Below are 15,462 nucleotides of genomic sequence, written 5' to 3' on the forward strand. Positions count from 1 at the left end.
CTTATCTCACTTCCTTTCCAACATTTATAATCTTCACTGGATTCATTCTCAAGTGATTTGCTATCAGGTTGATTTAAGCTAATATCAAAGTCTAAATTAAAAAGGTACCCAGATGTGCCCTCCTAGAAGTGAAAGCAGTAACACAACTCTCATTTGTAATCACTTACGATAAGATGCTATTTTATACCTCCCGCCAAGAAAGTGTTGTTAATGGGATGCCAGTGTGTATTATGCACCAATAAATACAGTACTCTGTGCTGATGGAGTCTGCTTTGGGTTGTGACTCTGCACCTCCCCACTCTGTCTCTCTGTCTCTCAAAATGAGACAAGACTCTCTGTCTCTCAAAAATGAATAAATGTTAAAAAATTTTTTTTTTAAGCATCACTTGTGGTGGTGTTAATTATACGGAAATCTGGACTAGGTGAACCTATTTGAGTTTGAGAGGCCGGTTGCTCATACCACCAATAAGAGAACTATGGTGAGGAGTCCCACACAGGATTCTCTTCTAACATAACTCTTGCCTTTGCATGCAACATGCTAGAAATGAACCGATGCACAAATAGCCTTTGTTATTTGAAAATATGTACCACAGCATCCATAATTTAAAAAATCCTAGTTAAATGCAATTACAATCAGATTTCTATATATTTTAAAAGCTAAACATGTCATTGTCTCTATAAGTGAGAGTTTTCTAGTTCAAACTAAACATATATGTTCTATTTTGTTTTTCAAAAGTATTTTTCCCCTGCCAATGCAAAGTTGCAAGATAAAATGATGACAGTAATTACTCAAAGAAAGCCATATTACAAATTAAAATATTTAGCATAAAATGATTGCAGCCTTTTCATATCACCTTTTTCATGTTTCACAGGAAATATGTTTTTTTTTCTCTGATACATTTTAAATAGTACTATTATATTTTTTAGGGAAAAAACTAGCATGAAATGTTTTGTCACCACTTTGAGTCTGATTATCTGCATGGCCCTTTGTAATGTGATAAGGATACAAAGAATGGATCCATTTAACACCAAGTGCTTTTCTTGTCCTATGTTCTTTCTCTCTCTAGACCGTGTCAGTGTCTGTGTCTGTTCTCACACTGAGCTGCATTGCCTTGGATCGATGGTATGCAATCTGTCACCCTTTGATGTTTAAGAGCACAGCCAAGAGGGCCAGGAATAGCATTGTCATCATCTGGATTGTCTCCTGCATTATAATGATTCCTCAGGCCATAGTCATGGAATGCAGCACCATGCTCCCTGGCTTAGCCAATAAAACCACTCTCTTTACTGTGTGTGATGAGCGCTGGGGCGGTAAGTACATTATGGGCCAGAGGCTGACATTTATATGACAGCTGAAAACTAAAATTTTGATTTGCATAGTCATTGTGAAGCTGACCTTGTATGTTTTATTGGCATCTGTTAATAAAGTATTGCAAAAGCACGAAACCCAAGTAGGAACCCAAAACAGTTTCACAGAATAGCTCCACCTACCTCTGTCTTTTGGAAACGTTGATGCACGGTTATCTAGTTTTCATATTTTACAGGTAGAGAATGAATGGAAGGACTTTCCCTAAAGTTTATATTTAATTATGCCAGCTTTTCAGGGGCGCCTGGGTGGCGCAGTCGGTTAAGCGTCCGACTTCAGCCAGGTCACGATCTCGCGGTCCGTGAGTTCGAGCCCCGCGTCAGGCTCTGGGCTGATGGCTCAGAGCCTGGAGCCTGTTTCTGATTCTGTGTCTCCCTCTCTCTCTGCCCCTCCCCCGTTCATGCTATGTCTCTCTCTGTCCCAAAAATAAATAAACGTTGAAAAAAAAATTTTAATTATGCCAGCTTTTCTTAAATTCTCTAAAACAATAAAAAACTCATTTATACAATCCAAATACATATTCCAGAGTGATTAACATTTTACAAGATAGTACAATGTTATATTGCCTCAAGTGCTAAGTTCTCTAATGGGCTTCAGATACAACTGGGAATTTTCATTTTAAAACCATGTCCTGCCTGGAAACGTGACTGGAGTTGAGTATGTAGACTTATGCTCTTCTCTAAGTCAAATTATCTAAATTTGCTGTGTTTATTCATAAAATATTAAACTGATAAATTATCACATAATTTTTTCTGATTTAAGAATTATATTAATTATGTGGGCACCTGGGTAACTCGGTTAAGCGTTCGTTTCTTGATTTTAGCTCAGATCATGATCTCACAGTTTGAGGTATTGAGTCCTGCGTGGAGCTCTGTGCTGACAGTGCAGAGCTTGCTTGGGATTCTCTCCCTCCCTCTCTCTGTGCCCCTCCCCTGTTTGTGTGCACACATGCACATGTGCACAATCCCTTTCTCTCTCAAAAGAAACATTTTAAAAAAAAGAATTAATTATGACTCCTTTTGGTTTCCAATCTGATATATATATATATGGCAGTTAAATTTATAATTTTTTAAAAATTTTTATTAATTTTTGACAGAAACAGAGCATGAGCAGGGGAGGGGCAGAGAGAGAAGGAGACACAGAATCTGAAACAGGTTCCAGGCTCTGAGCTGTCAGCACAGAGCCTACCCCGGGGCTCAAACCCGTGAACTGTGAGATCATGACCTGAGCGAAAGTCGGATGCTTAACTGACTGAGCCACCCGGGCACCCCAATCTGATATGTGTGGCAGTTAACTTTAAACAAGCAGAAGTTTGAAGGCCTTATACTCTTTTGGTTCAAAACTCTCAGTGAGAGCCTTTAAGGTTTTTCTGTAATAGTGGAAACACTTCTATCAATACCTGATGATGGCACAAACCTGGACACAGCAAGGAAATCAAACAATACTGCGTTTTAGTATAGCATGTACTAGTTACAAAATTATTACATTAAATTTGAGGAAAACAATCTGTTATCTTCTGGGTAAGTATATAACAATGGCCCATACTTAGGAAGTTTAAACATTAGGAAGGAATTTGTTTACTAGACAGATGTACATTTATGTATATTAGAAAATGTATCAACGAAAACAGTGTACCCCATGGATTGCTTATGGGTCTGGTATTTTAAAATATTTGAATCTTTGAATTTACATTATTTCCTACCTTAATACTTTGATTGGAACACTGAAAAGAAAAAAGTCAGGAACTAAAAATTTAGGCATATGCTTTCACTCTAACAGGATAAAAATTAAAAGGCACTGGGATTACTTTTCATACATTATCCAAAGACCCATAGTAACTAAAATTGCACAGTCCGTGGTGTCTATTGTCCTAAATATTAACTAGCCATTTTTGAAATTGAGGTTTTCCCTTCCTTTCTAACATTATAATTCATTTGCTATATTTTCTCTGGATCATCTTCATTTTCCCCCAAATTTCCTTATTAACGATGCAGACAAAAACAAAATGAATGGAAAATTCCAAAAGGGTAAGTCTATTTCTTTAGAGTCTTAAGTCCCATTTATTTAATGTTCAAACAACATCTTGAGTACTTAGGATATGCCAGGAATTATGCCAACCTGGAGAGAAATACATTGCCTATGGGAACACATTACAGGGAGTGAGACTGAAAACCAAACAAACAAATGTTTATAATGTAATTAGTATTTCAGTATACTTGTATACAAAGTGCTAGGAACACAAATGAGAGAAAAGACTCAGCCCTGGCCATTTGAACAAATGTTTACAAAGGAGCCGCTAACATTTCAAGTGAAGAATTGGAGGAGAGATTCTCCAAACAGGGAAAATGGGAAAAGGTGTCCCAGAAGGGAGAAAACCCACACAATGAGAACTATCCCTGAAAGAAGAAAACAGGGTACTGGACCTGTAGTTTCTGCAGTGGAAGGATATACAGTCTAAAGAACTGTGTTTGGAAAGACTGGTTTGGCGACCAATTGTGACATGTCTCTTAGGCAATTTTTATACAATGCGTTATATTTGGAAATCAGTCTAAGATCTCTTGATCGGAATGCTTTTGTTAATTAATGAAGAAATTGAGCCATAAATTATTTGCAGATTATGAAGCAAAGAAGTACATGTAAATTTAAGCTTCCAACTCAAAAATTGGATTCTTTAAGCTTGTGAAAATGGCACAAAGATTAAAATACCTACCTTTAATCTAATGTGTCAGTAGTATTTTCTCTAAAATATTTTAGTAATTAGTTTATACATTTGTAGACTGCTTTGATAATATTTTATTTCTTTTTTTAATGTTGCCCTGAATAATCAAGCAGCATTCACTTTCATTGACAAAAAGATTCTGGAGCTAGGGAATCCTGTCATTAATTCTGATTAAATAAATAGCCACATCACTTTATAATTACTTTGAGTAAAAAATATAAATATCTAAAACTCATTTCAACCTTTAGTGTTTATTATCTAGCTGTAGCAGAGACATTTTACTAAAAAACAGCAACTGCTATTGAATATTTAAAATTCTCAAAGCCTTCAGAAGTAATTTAGGGAAACTATTTGAAAAATGATTTTATATTAGTCCACAATTACTTAACATGATTATAAAGGCTTAAGTTAAGCCATACAAAATTGAGTTTACCATCCACAAAATCAAAAAATAAAATTTATGAAATTAACCTTTTGAATATTAAATGAAATTTTAAATCACTTAGTGTTTTCAAGAATATGAAAGAATCAAAGTGAGCTCTTATCATTTTGATCATTAGACATCTCTTTCACTATAATAATTTCTACATAGCATGACCTCTTTATATAGGCTCTTTAGAAGTCCATGGTCAACTTAAAATGTTAAAACTCAGACACGTGTGTGATAATAGCCGGCTAAAAAGACCATAGGAAATTATATTTTATAGTGTTGGCTCTCTAAAGTTCAAACATCTTTAAAGTCTGAAAACATTTAGTCCAATTTAAAAAAAATTGTTATGAAATATCTTCTATTTTAGATTAATTCATGAACTGTGTTTCTTTTTTTTATCCAAAGTTTAATCAATAACATAGGTATAAAAGCAGACAGTGATATCATAATTGTCCTACACCCAATATATTACAGCATAGAAAAAACCAGTGAACAGTGTGATCACTTGATCCATATCTATCAAATCACTTTTAGGAAAGTCTTGCAAATGCTATGTCACTCGTGGTGCAGAATAACTGAGAACTCTCTGTCTCAGTCTTACTGAAAATATTACCATAAATATTTAATATTTTGTGGATAAGTTATTTCTGCAACTCATTATATGTATTATTGCCGATGGCTTGTACCAAAAAAACAAAACAAAACAAAACCAATAACCCACAAGCCATAACTTCTGGAAGGCACACTCAGTACTCAAAACAAATATATTAATATTTATTTAAATAATCTTTAAAATATGTCTTTGTATATGTTACATTCATTCACACTTCTAAAATTATTCCAGAATTATATACATCGTTTCTTGATTGCTTGATTTGTAAATGCAGTTTCACAGAACATATTCTATTGGAAGGAAACTAACTTCTTTTGTGCACTCAAAGATATAATTGTCTCACCATTCATCCAACACTTAATGAGTATGTCTTGTTTGCCAAACATTTTGTAGACCTTGGGGGATTCATAATTTCTCTTTTCTTGGATCTCACTGCCAAATTCTTGTTTGGTGGTCTGAAAGAAAATAATAATGGAGTCCTTCTTTACAGTCAAATTAATGATAGCACCTTGCCTATTGTAAGATTTTGAAAAAAAAATATATATATATTGAATTTCAGTGTACATATATGTTCTCTCTCTTTTTCTCTCTCTCTCTCTCTCTCTCTATACATATATGTGTATATGTATCTCTCTCTATATATATACATATACATATATATAAATATATGTGTATATGTATCTCTCTATATATACATATACATATATATACATATATACATATACATATATACACACATATATATACATATATATACATATATACATACATATATACATATATACATACATATATATACATATATACACACATACATATAACATTTTATTAGAGAGAAGATAATAAAATAAAGATTCAAGTAAACTTTATTGGATTCATAAACTTTGAAAAGACAGTCTATATGGAATATTTGGGAACTTTAATTTATTGGTCCATTGAGTCCCTGATAGGTATAACATGAAGGACAAAGTGTTTGTAGATTATAGATAATTAGATTAGCATGTTGGCTCAATAATACACCTTAACTCACTGAGATTAAGTCTTGCCTTGTTAACATAGGTCATTATTCTTTGATCTCTGATTTTGGGGACTAAATAAAGATCCACATTTGCTCCGTAATTATTGGTTTGATATATATGCAAGAATTTATTCAGATTGTACCTATTTATTATTTAAGGAGAGACACTAATTTTGAATGGTTGCCAATCTTTAAGATGTTGTTTTATAATATGAGTGCTTGAGTGCAACAAATTTCATGTACATTCTAGGTTATATATAAATGTCTTGAATACATAGAAGACATTGTTCATCAAGTGCAGAGAGACTTCAGAGAAAGTTTCAACCCATTCAACTTAAAACTCCAATGGCATTTATAAGTTTTCAATTAGCTTAGACTCTAAGTACGGAATGAAGAATGTTAAGACTACCATGTTTCTCCAGTTATCTATAATAATATTTTTATTAAAACAATCACTCCCAGCTGGCAAGTGTAATTTCACCTGATCAACTTTTCTCTGTGTGGGTGTTCATTATCATACTATGCATTTACCAGCCAATTACATATTTTACCAACTATTTATAAATATACCCACTACAGAATGAGCTTTCTCTCCCATCTATTTAAAACCCAAACTGTTATCACAGTGATGGTATCCATAGCTGCAATTAAAAAAGAAAAATAGTACCTCTCAAATCTACTCTTCTTCACTCAGGTTAGCCGGAGGTAGACCTCAAACGTCTGTCAGCTTCAAAGCTGGGAGCCCATGTGACACCTTCAAAACAAATAAAAGTTCAAAGGCACTCAGGTGCCTGGGAAGTGTCCAGGTCATCCTCCACTCCTCTGAAATGGGCTTACCAAATACTGTGCTGGTTGTGGCACTTCAAAGGGCATGGCTGTTATTCCTCCAGTCACTGCTCAGATTCTATCACTTTTTATGTAACTGGCCTGTTTTATGGGATAAACTTAAAAGGAAGTTAGAAACACATGAGTAGGTGTGAGCCAGTTGGGCCACAGAAGAGCTAAAAATGACACCCCAAATCAGTCTCTTGATTGCTCTCTACCAGAAGCACAGGCACCCCGCTGTCCCCTGTGAAGATTACAGTGAAGAAAAACATCTACCTGAGAAGATGGAGTTTAGAAAGAAAAATAAGGAGACTGTTAAACTCAGCCAACTCTAGAAGACAAGGTGATGGACTCAAGATTGTGGAGAATAGTCAACTCATAGATATATTTAAAACATATTCAGTAACAATGAAATGAATGATTGTTCAATGAATATTATCAATTATTGTGTTCATCTTCATAGTTACTGTTGGTTAATCCTGACTGTAAATTGTCCTTAACACATTTGATCACAGAACTGACTCTTCATGCTTCTACGTGCCCTTTCTGAAGCTATGGGGAAAAAAAATGCATAGAGGTGATAGCATTATCCCTCAATAATAGTATGGAACTAACCTCATTGCCAGTATCAAACCCAAATAAAGCTGCTTAATTTTTAGAAATGAAAAAAAAATTAAATTTGTATTTTGTTAGCGTTCAATTAGAATTATATCTAATTACTGCATTTAGTATCCATGGAATCCATGTAGGATGCATTCTATTTCCTGTTTTCCATTTAAGTAAAAGTAACTGGATCACTGTGATATATTCAAATACAAGTATGGGAAAAATATCCTTCAAAGCATTTAAAAAGTCAGTAGGGACTCCTGGCTGGCTCCGTTGGTGCAGCATGTGACTCCTGATCTCGGGGTTGTGATTTCGAGCCCCATGTTGGGTGTAGAGATTAAAAATCAAATCTTTAAAAAAATAAAGAAAACAATTAAAAGTCAGTAATAAATATATTTAGAAAAGCTAAAAATATATATTAAAGCACAATGTTATTTATTATTTGAATAATTGACTCTTTAATAAAGGCCCAATCTGTGATATGTATCACCTGTGTACCTAGACTTAATGGCAAGAAATTGCTACAATCCTAGAGGTGCTCATGACTAAATCAATGAGATAAATATTAAAAAAATGTTTAAAGATTAAGTAAAAAACCTTAAGAATATCATTTTTATTAAAAGTGCATTGCATACATATATATACATACAAACAAAATACTCAGAGAAATTTTATATTGTTCTGATAATCAACAAAAAGAATCATTAAATGATTGCTGTGTTTATTTTTCCAAAAAAATTCCACATTCGTACGTGGGGGTACAACTGGAATAGCTTCCCATTTCTCCAGAAACTTATAATGAGAAAGAATCACTTGTCTTGTTTCCTATTGAGAATTTAAGTATAGCGCATTCCAAGTTAATTTTCATTAATTAGCCTAGATAACTTATTTTTGATAAATGAATGCTTGACTTTGGATAGCCAGTGTTAACACACAGTAAGAAATGGTTAGTTGTTATTCCTTTCTGAGTACATTAAATGAAATCAAGACTTCACATTGTGTGTGTGTGTGTGTGTGTGTGTGTGTGTGTGTGTGTGTGTGTGACATGCCTGTGAAGTCATATAGAAGTTAAATGTGTACTTGGAAGGCAAAACATTGACAGACATACCTTTAAAAAAATATGTGAATTATAAAACCAGATTTCATTATTTTGGCTTTCATTTCAGGTGAAATTTACCCCAAGATGTATCACATCTGTTTCTTCCTGGTCACGTATATGGCACCACTGTGCCTTATGGTGTTGGCCTATCTGCAAATATTTCGTAAACTCTGGTGTCGACAGGTACGTGATTTCAAATGATTTCTTTATGCTTTGCATAGGATGTGCTCAAAAGTAAAAGTGAAGAGTACACTGAACCAACATAATATGCCTACTGAAAGACTGTATTCTAAAATGTTGAGGCCCTAACCATGGAAATATGCCTAGGCAATTTTTTAGGTTGATATTTAGGGAATGTGTTTATGAACTGCCTTAATGACTTTAAATTTTAAAGCACTGTGATGAATTGATTTGATTTTTGTCTAGGATTCATATAAGTTTTACTTTGTCAAATAAATAACGAAAAATTGTTTAAAGTTTCCTGAGACTGTATGTAAATAATGTTGTCGTCTTTATGAGATTTATGTAGTACATTTTTATTATATGGGTTAAATCTCCAACTTCAAAGATCTTATTATTATTAATATTATTTTAGCACAGTAGAGAGTCAGGCAGAATTTAGAATTTTAGAAACTGTTTATAATACTGATTGGGGATTATTGTAATTTGTTAGGTAATTTTGCTCTCCCAGTGAGTATATTCATTCTCTGTCGCTCATTCATCATTTATTGTGTCATATTTATTTTGCACACATATCTGATAAAAAGCTAAAAGCCCCTGTCCACATCACCGATGAATTCATAGACTAGAGGAGGGAAAGAGTCAGATGCAGAGTGAAAATCATCTTCATAAAGATAAGCCAGATGATCAGAGGAAGGCTTGGTGGATGGGTATGGTATCTAATTCAGAGCAGGAAACGCTTAAGCGGAACCTTGATGATTCAAAGTAAATCAGCAACAGATACATGTAATGGTTTATAAAAGTTTCGACAATGGGTATAGCTTATCCTCTTATACATTTTACCTTAAAATGCCACACCTCTTGGAAATGTATCTCTCTCTTTCTCTAAACTTATTGCCAGCACTGAGAGCTCATCAGGCTTGTGGAAAGCCATGCTGTTAGTCTGTTTGCTCTTATGTATTTTATCCACTGGGAAGAATTTACTGGACCACACTAATTCATTAAAAGGATTCCACAAAGCTTTTCTTTGGTCTTTGAGGGTGAGTCTTAATTTGAGTCTCCTTCAAATTTTGTTAGTCAAAGCAATTTTTCAAGATATCTTTTACTGGTTGAATATGAGTCATGGTTGCATTTTTCCACCCTGTGTCTTATAATTCCAACTTTTTTTTTCTTTTCCTCTATTTGTGCAAAGAAACAATTTCTTTTATAATCTTAAAAAATGTAGCTGTTAACAATATTTACAATCATTCTGACCTCTAATTTTTCAACTAATGTAACAAATGTGTACCCCTGTATAACATGAGTGTTGTTTTATAGGTCCCAGTGATGGTTTCCTCAACACTCTCCACCTGGCCGTGATATCACACATTTTAGGGTGCTTGTGGTATCGTGCCCACTTCTTGGTAACTGTTATTATACTAGTCAGTATTTGCTACATTATTCTGCTGTTAAAAAACAACCTTAAAATATGTGGCTTTGCAGCAAGTTTGTCTCACTGACGTTCCATGGCAATAGTGAGGATGGGCTATGGCTGTGTTCTCCTTGTCGTCTCATTTCGGAACTCAGTCTAAAGGAACAGCACTTCCTGGGACATGCCATTCTGGAACTGAGGGAAAGGGCAAGGAATCTGGAAGAAATATGTACTGTGTCTTAAATCTTTGCTTTGAACTGGCATGTGTTAAGTCTCCTCATATTTCATTTGCCAAAACAAGTCTTGTGATTAACTGGACCAATGGAGAAGGGAAGTATCCTACTCTCACAGAAACACACTGCAAGTGAAAAGGCAGTAGGAATCTTCTTACAAGCTGAGTGAATAATTGGAATGATACAGTACAGAGAATTCAAAACCACAGACTCAGGGTCGGGACTACATGAGTTTAAATCCTGAGTCTGCAACTTAATACATGCATGCGTTTTGTCAATTTTTTAAAATTTCTCTGCCTCTCTTTCATGATCTTTAGAGTGGGGTTGCATAGCATCTGCCTCTCAGAGTTGTTACACTTATTTGATGAGTTAATTCAAGTGCCTAGAGCACAGAAAGTGCTCATCAATTAAAATGCCTTAATGGTATATACTGTTAATCGTCCTTTCAACGGAATCTGCTTATATATCTAAAATAACAAGCATGTGTTGAATCCATGTATATGATGACTTTCTTAAATAGATCTCTTTCACAGTGCTTTTAAATAACATTAGAATGACATTTTTTTTGTCTATCTGCTCTACTCTACAGATGAAGATAGTACACTCTAGTCTTTGTCTTATATCCCACCAATTTGTAATATACATAGAACGTATCTGTTGCTGAATAAATACTTTGTAAGAAAAAAGTGAGTAGAAAAATAAGAGGAAGTTCTGGGAATATTTAGAAAGAAGAGAACATTGGGGAATTCATTGCCCAGTTGTTCATAGAACAATTCATCGAAAAATTGGAATTTGAAATTTTTCTTGAAAGAGAAAACGCTTTTAATGAGTATGTAGGAGTAAAGATATTTTAGATTTCCATTGAGATTCTTGACTAGAAATATTCAGTGTTAAGAGCATTCCCTACTTCCATATTTTTTCTAGTAATGTGCATTACATATAATAGATGTTTATATTGACTTATTCATTTATTTCCAGATTGACATGACTTTAAAACTCCGTGGGGTACCTAAATCGGTATTGTTCATCATTGAATCCCAAACACTTAATGGTATGGTATCTTGCACAAAGAAAGTAATCCAAAAAATGTTGAATAGATAACTACCAAACTCCAACCAGTTTATTTCTCCATTATTAAAGCTTATAGTTCTTCATTTCTCAAACTCTAAAGTAAGTTCAAAATTGTATTGCAGGTTTAGAAATAACCTACATTCTTTTGATGAATTGTTCTGGTTAGCACAAACCACATGATCTAGGAGATTTGCAGTAAAATGCTTGGGCTGTGAAACTAAAAACATTTACAAAACAGATTGGAATGGAAAATGACAAGTTCAGCTGAGCTCACTTTAGGAGCCACAATAAAGTAAATTAACCCCAAATGGGTGATTATGTAGAATTCTGCTTGAGCAACTCTGAGTTTCCAACTGTTAATGTCTATAAACTGAGTTCCAAGGCATTATGTGTGCCATAGGCTACATCAAGTGAGCCATCAAATGGAGGGCCTATCTTATTTGCTTAACATTACAGATGCATGGAATCTGTTACATACTTTGGGATTTCTAAGTGTAAGATTATTAATGAGTAAAGCATGCGACCTTGTCTGACTTTCTCAAGAACTTCAATCTTCATTAAATGAATTAACTAATGCTTTGCTATAATCAATGACTTAAATTCTTTCTTGATAATGTGACTCAGGAAATTCATTCAGTCTGGAGATTCTACAGAGGCTTCTCTAAGCCTCTTCTTTCTAAGACCTGTTTAATCTTAGCTTATATGACTCTATCAGTGTTCTTACTAGTTCTAGGCTGCGATAATTCAACACTTAAATTATAATCATCATGTGAACTCATGTTAACTCATTCCAAAAATATTTATTAAGCACCCACTATGTTACTGGTACTGTGGGATGAACTGGGGATGAATCATACCTGATCTTTGAGTCTGAACTGAATTTCAACTTACCAAGGAATGTAACTTTGAAAAAATTTTCCTGTCCTAATTTTTATCACAGTCTTTTCTACTACTCTTTGTTATTCAACATTCGTCTAAGAAAACTTAAAATAATTAATATTAGGGGATGATAACTCAGTCCTGTGTGAGAAAATAGACAGCAAATTGTACTTGAGGCGGCAGAATCAAAAGGTGATACCTCAAGTCCACACAGAGAAATAAAGAGCACTAATGAAAGTAACCACATAGGTAAATACAAAAGAAAGTATAAATATTTCTGTTTGTAATACTTTTATTCTCCTACTTGACTTAAGACACAATAGCATAAAGCAATAATTATAAAACTGTATAGATTCAGCTTATAATGTAAAGTATAATTCAAAGGAAAGAGAAGGGAATGAAGCTAGATTGGATCAAAGTTTTTATACACTATTGAAATCAAATTTCCATTAATCCAAATATTGTTTAGGTTGCTAATTGTAACTCTCAGGGCAACAACTAAGAAAATAACTCAGAAGACTATTGTGAAAAAAAGGAAGCAAGAGCATTAAAATGGTATACTAGAAAATATCTATTTAACATAAAGCAGCAATGGAGGAATAGAGGAACAAAATAGACTTGATACATACAGAAACAAACAGCAAACTGATGGATACAAATTATTCCTTTTCAATAACTAAGTTAATGTAAATGAATAAAACATGCCAGAGATTGACAGAATAAAAAAACAAACATAAAACGATACAACTCCATGCTATCTACAAAAGACACATCTCATACTCAAAGACACAAATAGTTAAATATAAAATAGTAGGAAAAAACATACTATGGAAACAGTAACCAAAATAAAGCTGAAGTAGCTGTAGTAATATTAAAGGAAACTTTAACAAAAACTGTGACTATAGGGATGCCTGGCTGGCTGTCAGTAAAGCATGTGATTCTTGACCTCGAGTTTGTGAGTTTGTGCCTCAAACTGGGTGTAGAGATAACTTAAAAATAAAAATCTTCCAAAAAAAATTGTGACTGGGGTGGCTGGGTGGCTCAGTCAGCTGAGTGTCTGGCTCTTGATCTTGGCTCAGGTTGTGATCCCAGGGTCATGAGAGTGAGCCCCACATTGAGCTCCACACTCTGGAGATTCTCTCCATGCTAAGATTCTCTCTCTCTCTCTCTCTCTCTCTCTCTCTCTCTCTCTCTCTCTCTCTCTCTCCCCCTCTCCCTCTCCCTCTCCCTCTCTCTCTCCCTCTCCCTCTCTCTCCCTCTCCCTCTCTCTTTGTGTGTGTGTGTCCCCCTGCTCTGTCCCTCTCTCCTGCTCTTGCTCTCTGTCTCTAAAGTTAAAAAAATTAACTGTAGATAAATAAGGATATTTCAAAATAATAAGTCGATCTATCAGGAAGTTATGAAAATTATAAACTTGGGGTGCCTGGGTGGCTCAGTTGGTTTTGCATTTGACTCTTGATTTTGGCTCAGGTCATCACCTCATGGTTCATGAATTCAAGCCTTGCCTCAGGCTCTGCTTGGAATTCTGTCTCCCCTGCCTCTGTCTCTCCCCCACTCACACACATTTTCTCTCTCTCTCTCTCTCTCTCTCTCTCTCTCAAAAATAAATAAGTAAAATTTAAAAATTTTTCTAAAAGAATTATAAACTTAGCAAATGAAATCCACAATACATGAGGCAAAAACAGAATTGAAAGGAGAATTCCACAATGCAACAGTAATAGTTGAAAACTTTAGTACTCCTCTTTCAGTAATGGATAGAAAATCTAGGCAGAATATTAACAAGGAAATAGAAGACTGGTACAAAACTATCAACCAACTAGACCTAACAAGTGTCTACAGAACATTCCTTCAAAAACAGCAGAATGTGCATTCATCAAAAGTGCACATGGACTCTTCTCCAGACTAGATCCAATGATAAGCCATAAAGCAAGTCTCAGAACACTTAAAATAATGGAAGTCATAAAAAGTGCATTCTTCTACTATAATTGAATTATATTGGACATTAACCAAAGACAGAAAATGGGAAATTCATTCACAAGTATATGGAATTTAAACCTTTCACTTTTAAATAACCAAAAGGTAGGGGCGCCTGGGTGGCTGAGTCAGGCTTCTGATTTCGGCTCAGGTCATGATCTCATGGTTCATGAGTTCGAGCCCTGTGTCAGTCTCTGTGCTGACAGCTCAGAGCCTGAAGCCTGCTTTGGATTCTGTGTCTCCCTCTCTCTCTACCCCTCCCCTGCTTATGCTCTGTCTCTCTCTGTCTCTCAAAAATGAATAAATGTTAAAAAAAATAAGTTTTCTGACCATTAAAAATAAATAAATAAATAATCAAATGGTAAAAGAAGAAATTACAAAAGAGCTTAAAATACTTTGAAATAAATAAAAATGAAAACAATACATCAAAACTTACGGAATTCAGCAAAAGAACTGTTTGGAGAGAAATTGATAGTTATATCACCTATGTTCAAAAGAAGAAAGATCTCATATCAGTAAACCAACATTCCACTTTTAGAAGTTAGAAATAGAAGAAAACATTAAAGACCAAAGCAAATAGTAGGAAGGAAATAATAAAGCGTAGAGTGTAAGGAAATAGAATATGGAAAATAATAGATAAAAGTCAATTAAACTGAAAATCGGTTCTTTGAAAGATACTGACAAAAAAAAACAAGAAAAGATTCAGATCACTAAAATCACAAGTAAAAGAGGAACATCACCACAAATGTTACAGAAATAGAAAGGGTAAGGGAATGCTATGAATAATTGCATGCCAGAAAAGATAGTAAAGAGATAGATAGCATAAAGTGGACAAATTCATAAAAAGACACAAACTACTAAAATCATCTAAAGGAGAATTAGAAAATCTGAATAGACCTATTATAAATCAAGAGATTAAATTAGTAATAAGAAATTTCCCACAGAAAAAGCCCACTGGCTTCACTGTTGAATTCTACCAAATATTTAAAGGACCATTAATACCAAACTTCCACAAACTCTTCCAAAAAGTAGAGGAGAGAA

General features: G+C 34.2%; 1 protein-coding gene across 3 annotated transcripts in view; it reads left to right on the forward strand.

Moving 5' to 3' along the window:
- The window catches only part of HCRTR2 (hypocretin receptor 2), a 113,070-nt gene that overhangs the window by 75,758 nt on the left and 21,850 nt on the right, over window positions 1-15,462 (forward strand). For all 3 annotated transcript variants that reach the window (XM_019830741.2, XM_003986250.5, XM_045057668.1), the window contains exons 3-4: window positions 1,068-1,311; window positions 8,744-8,859. In XM_019830741.2, coding sequence (XP_019686300.2) covers window positions 1,068-1,311; window positions 8,744-8,859 — 360 coding nt within the window. The remainder of the gene's footprint in view (window positions 1-1,067; window positions 1,312-8,743; window positions 8,860-15,462) is intronic.

Source organism: Felis catus, chromosome B2, assembly GCF_018350175.1.
Source record: "Felis catus isolate Fca126 chromosome B2, F.catus_Fca126_mat1.0, whole genome shotgun sequence".
Taxonomy (NCBI): domain Eukaryota; kingdom Metazoa; phylum Chordata; class Mammalia; order Carnivora; family Felidae; genus Felis; species Felis catus.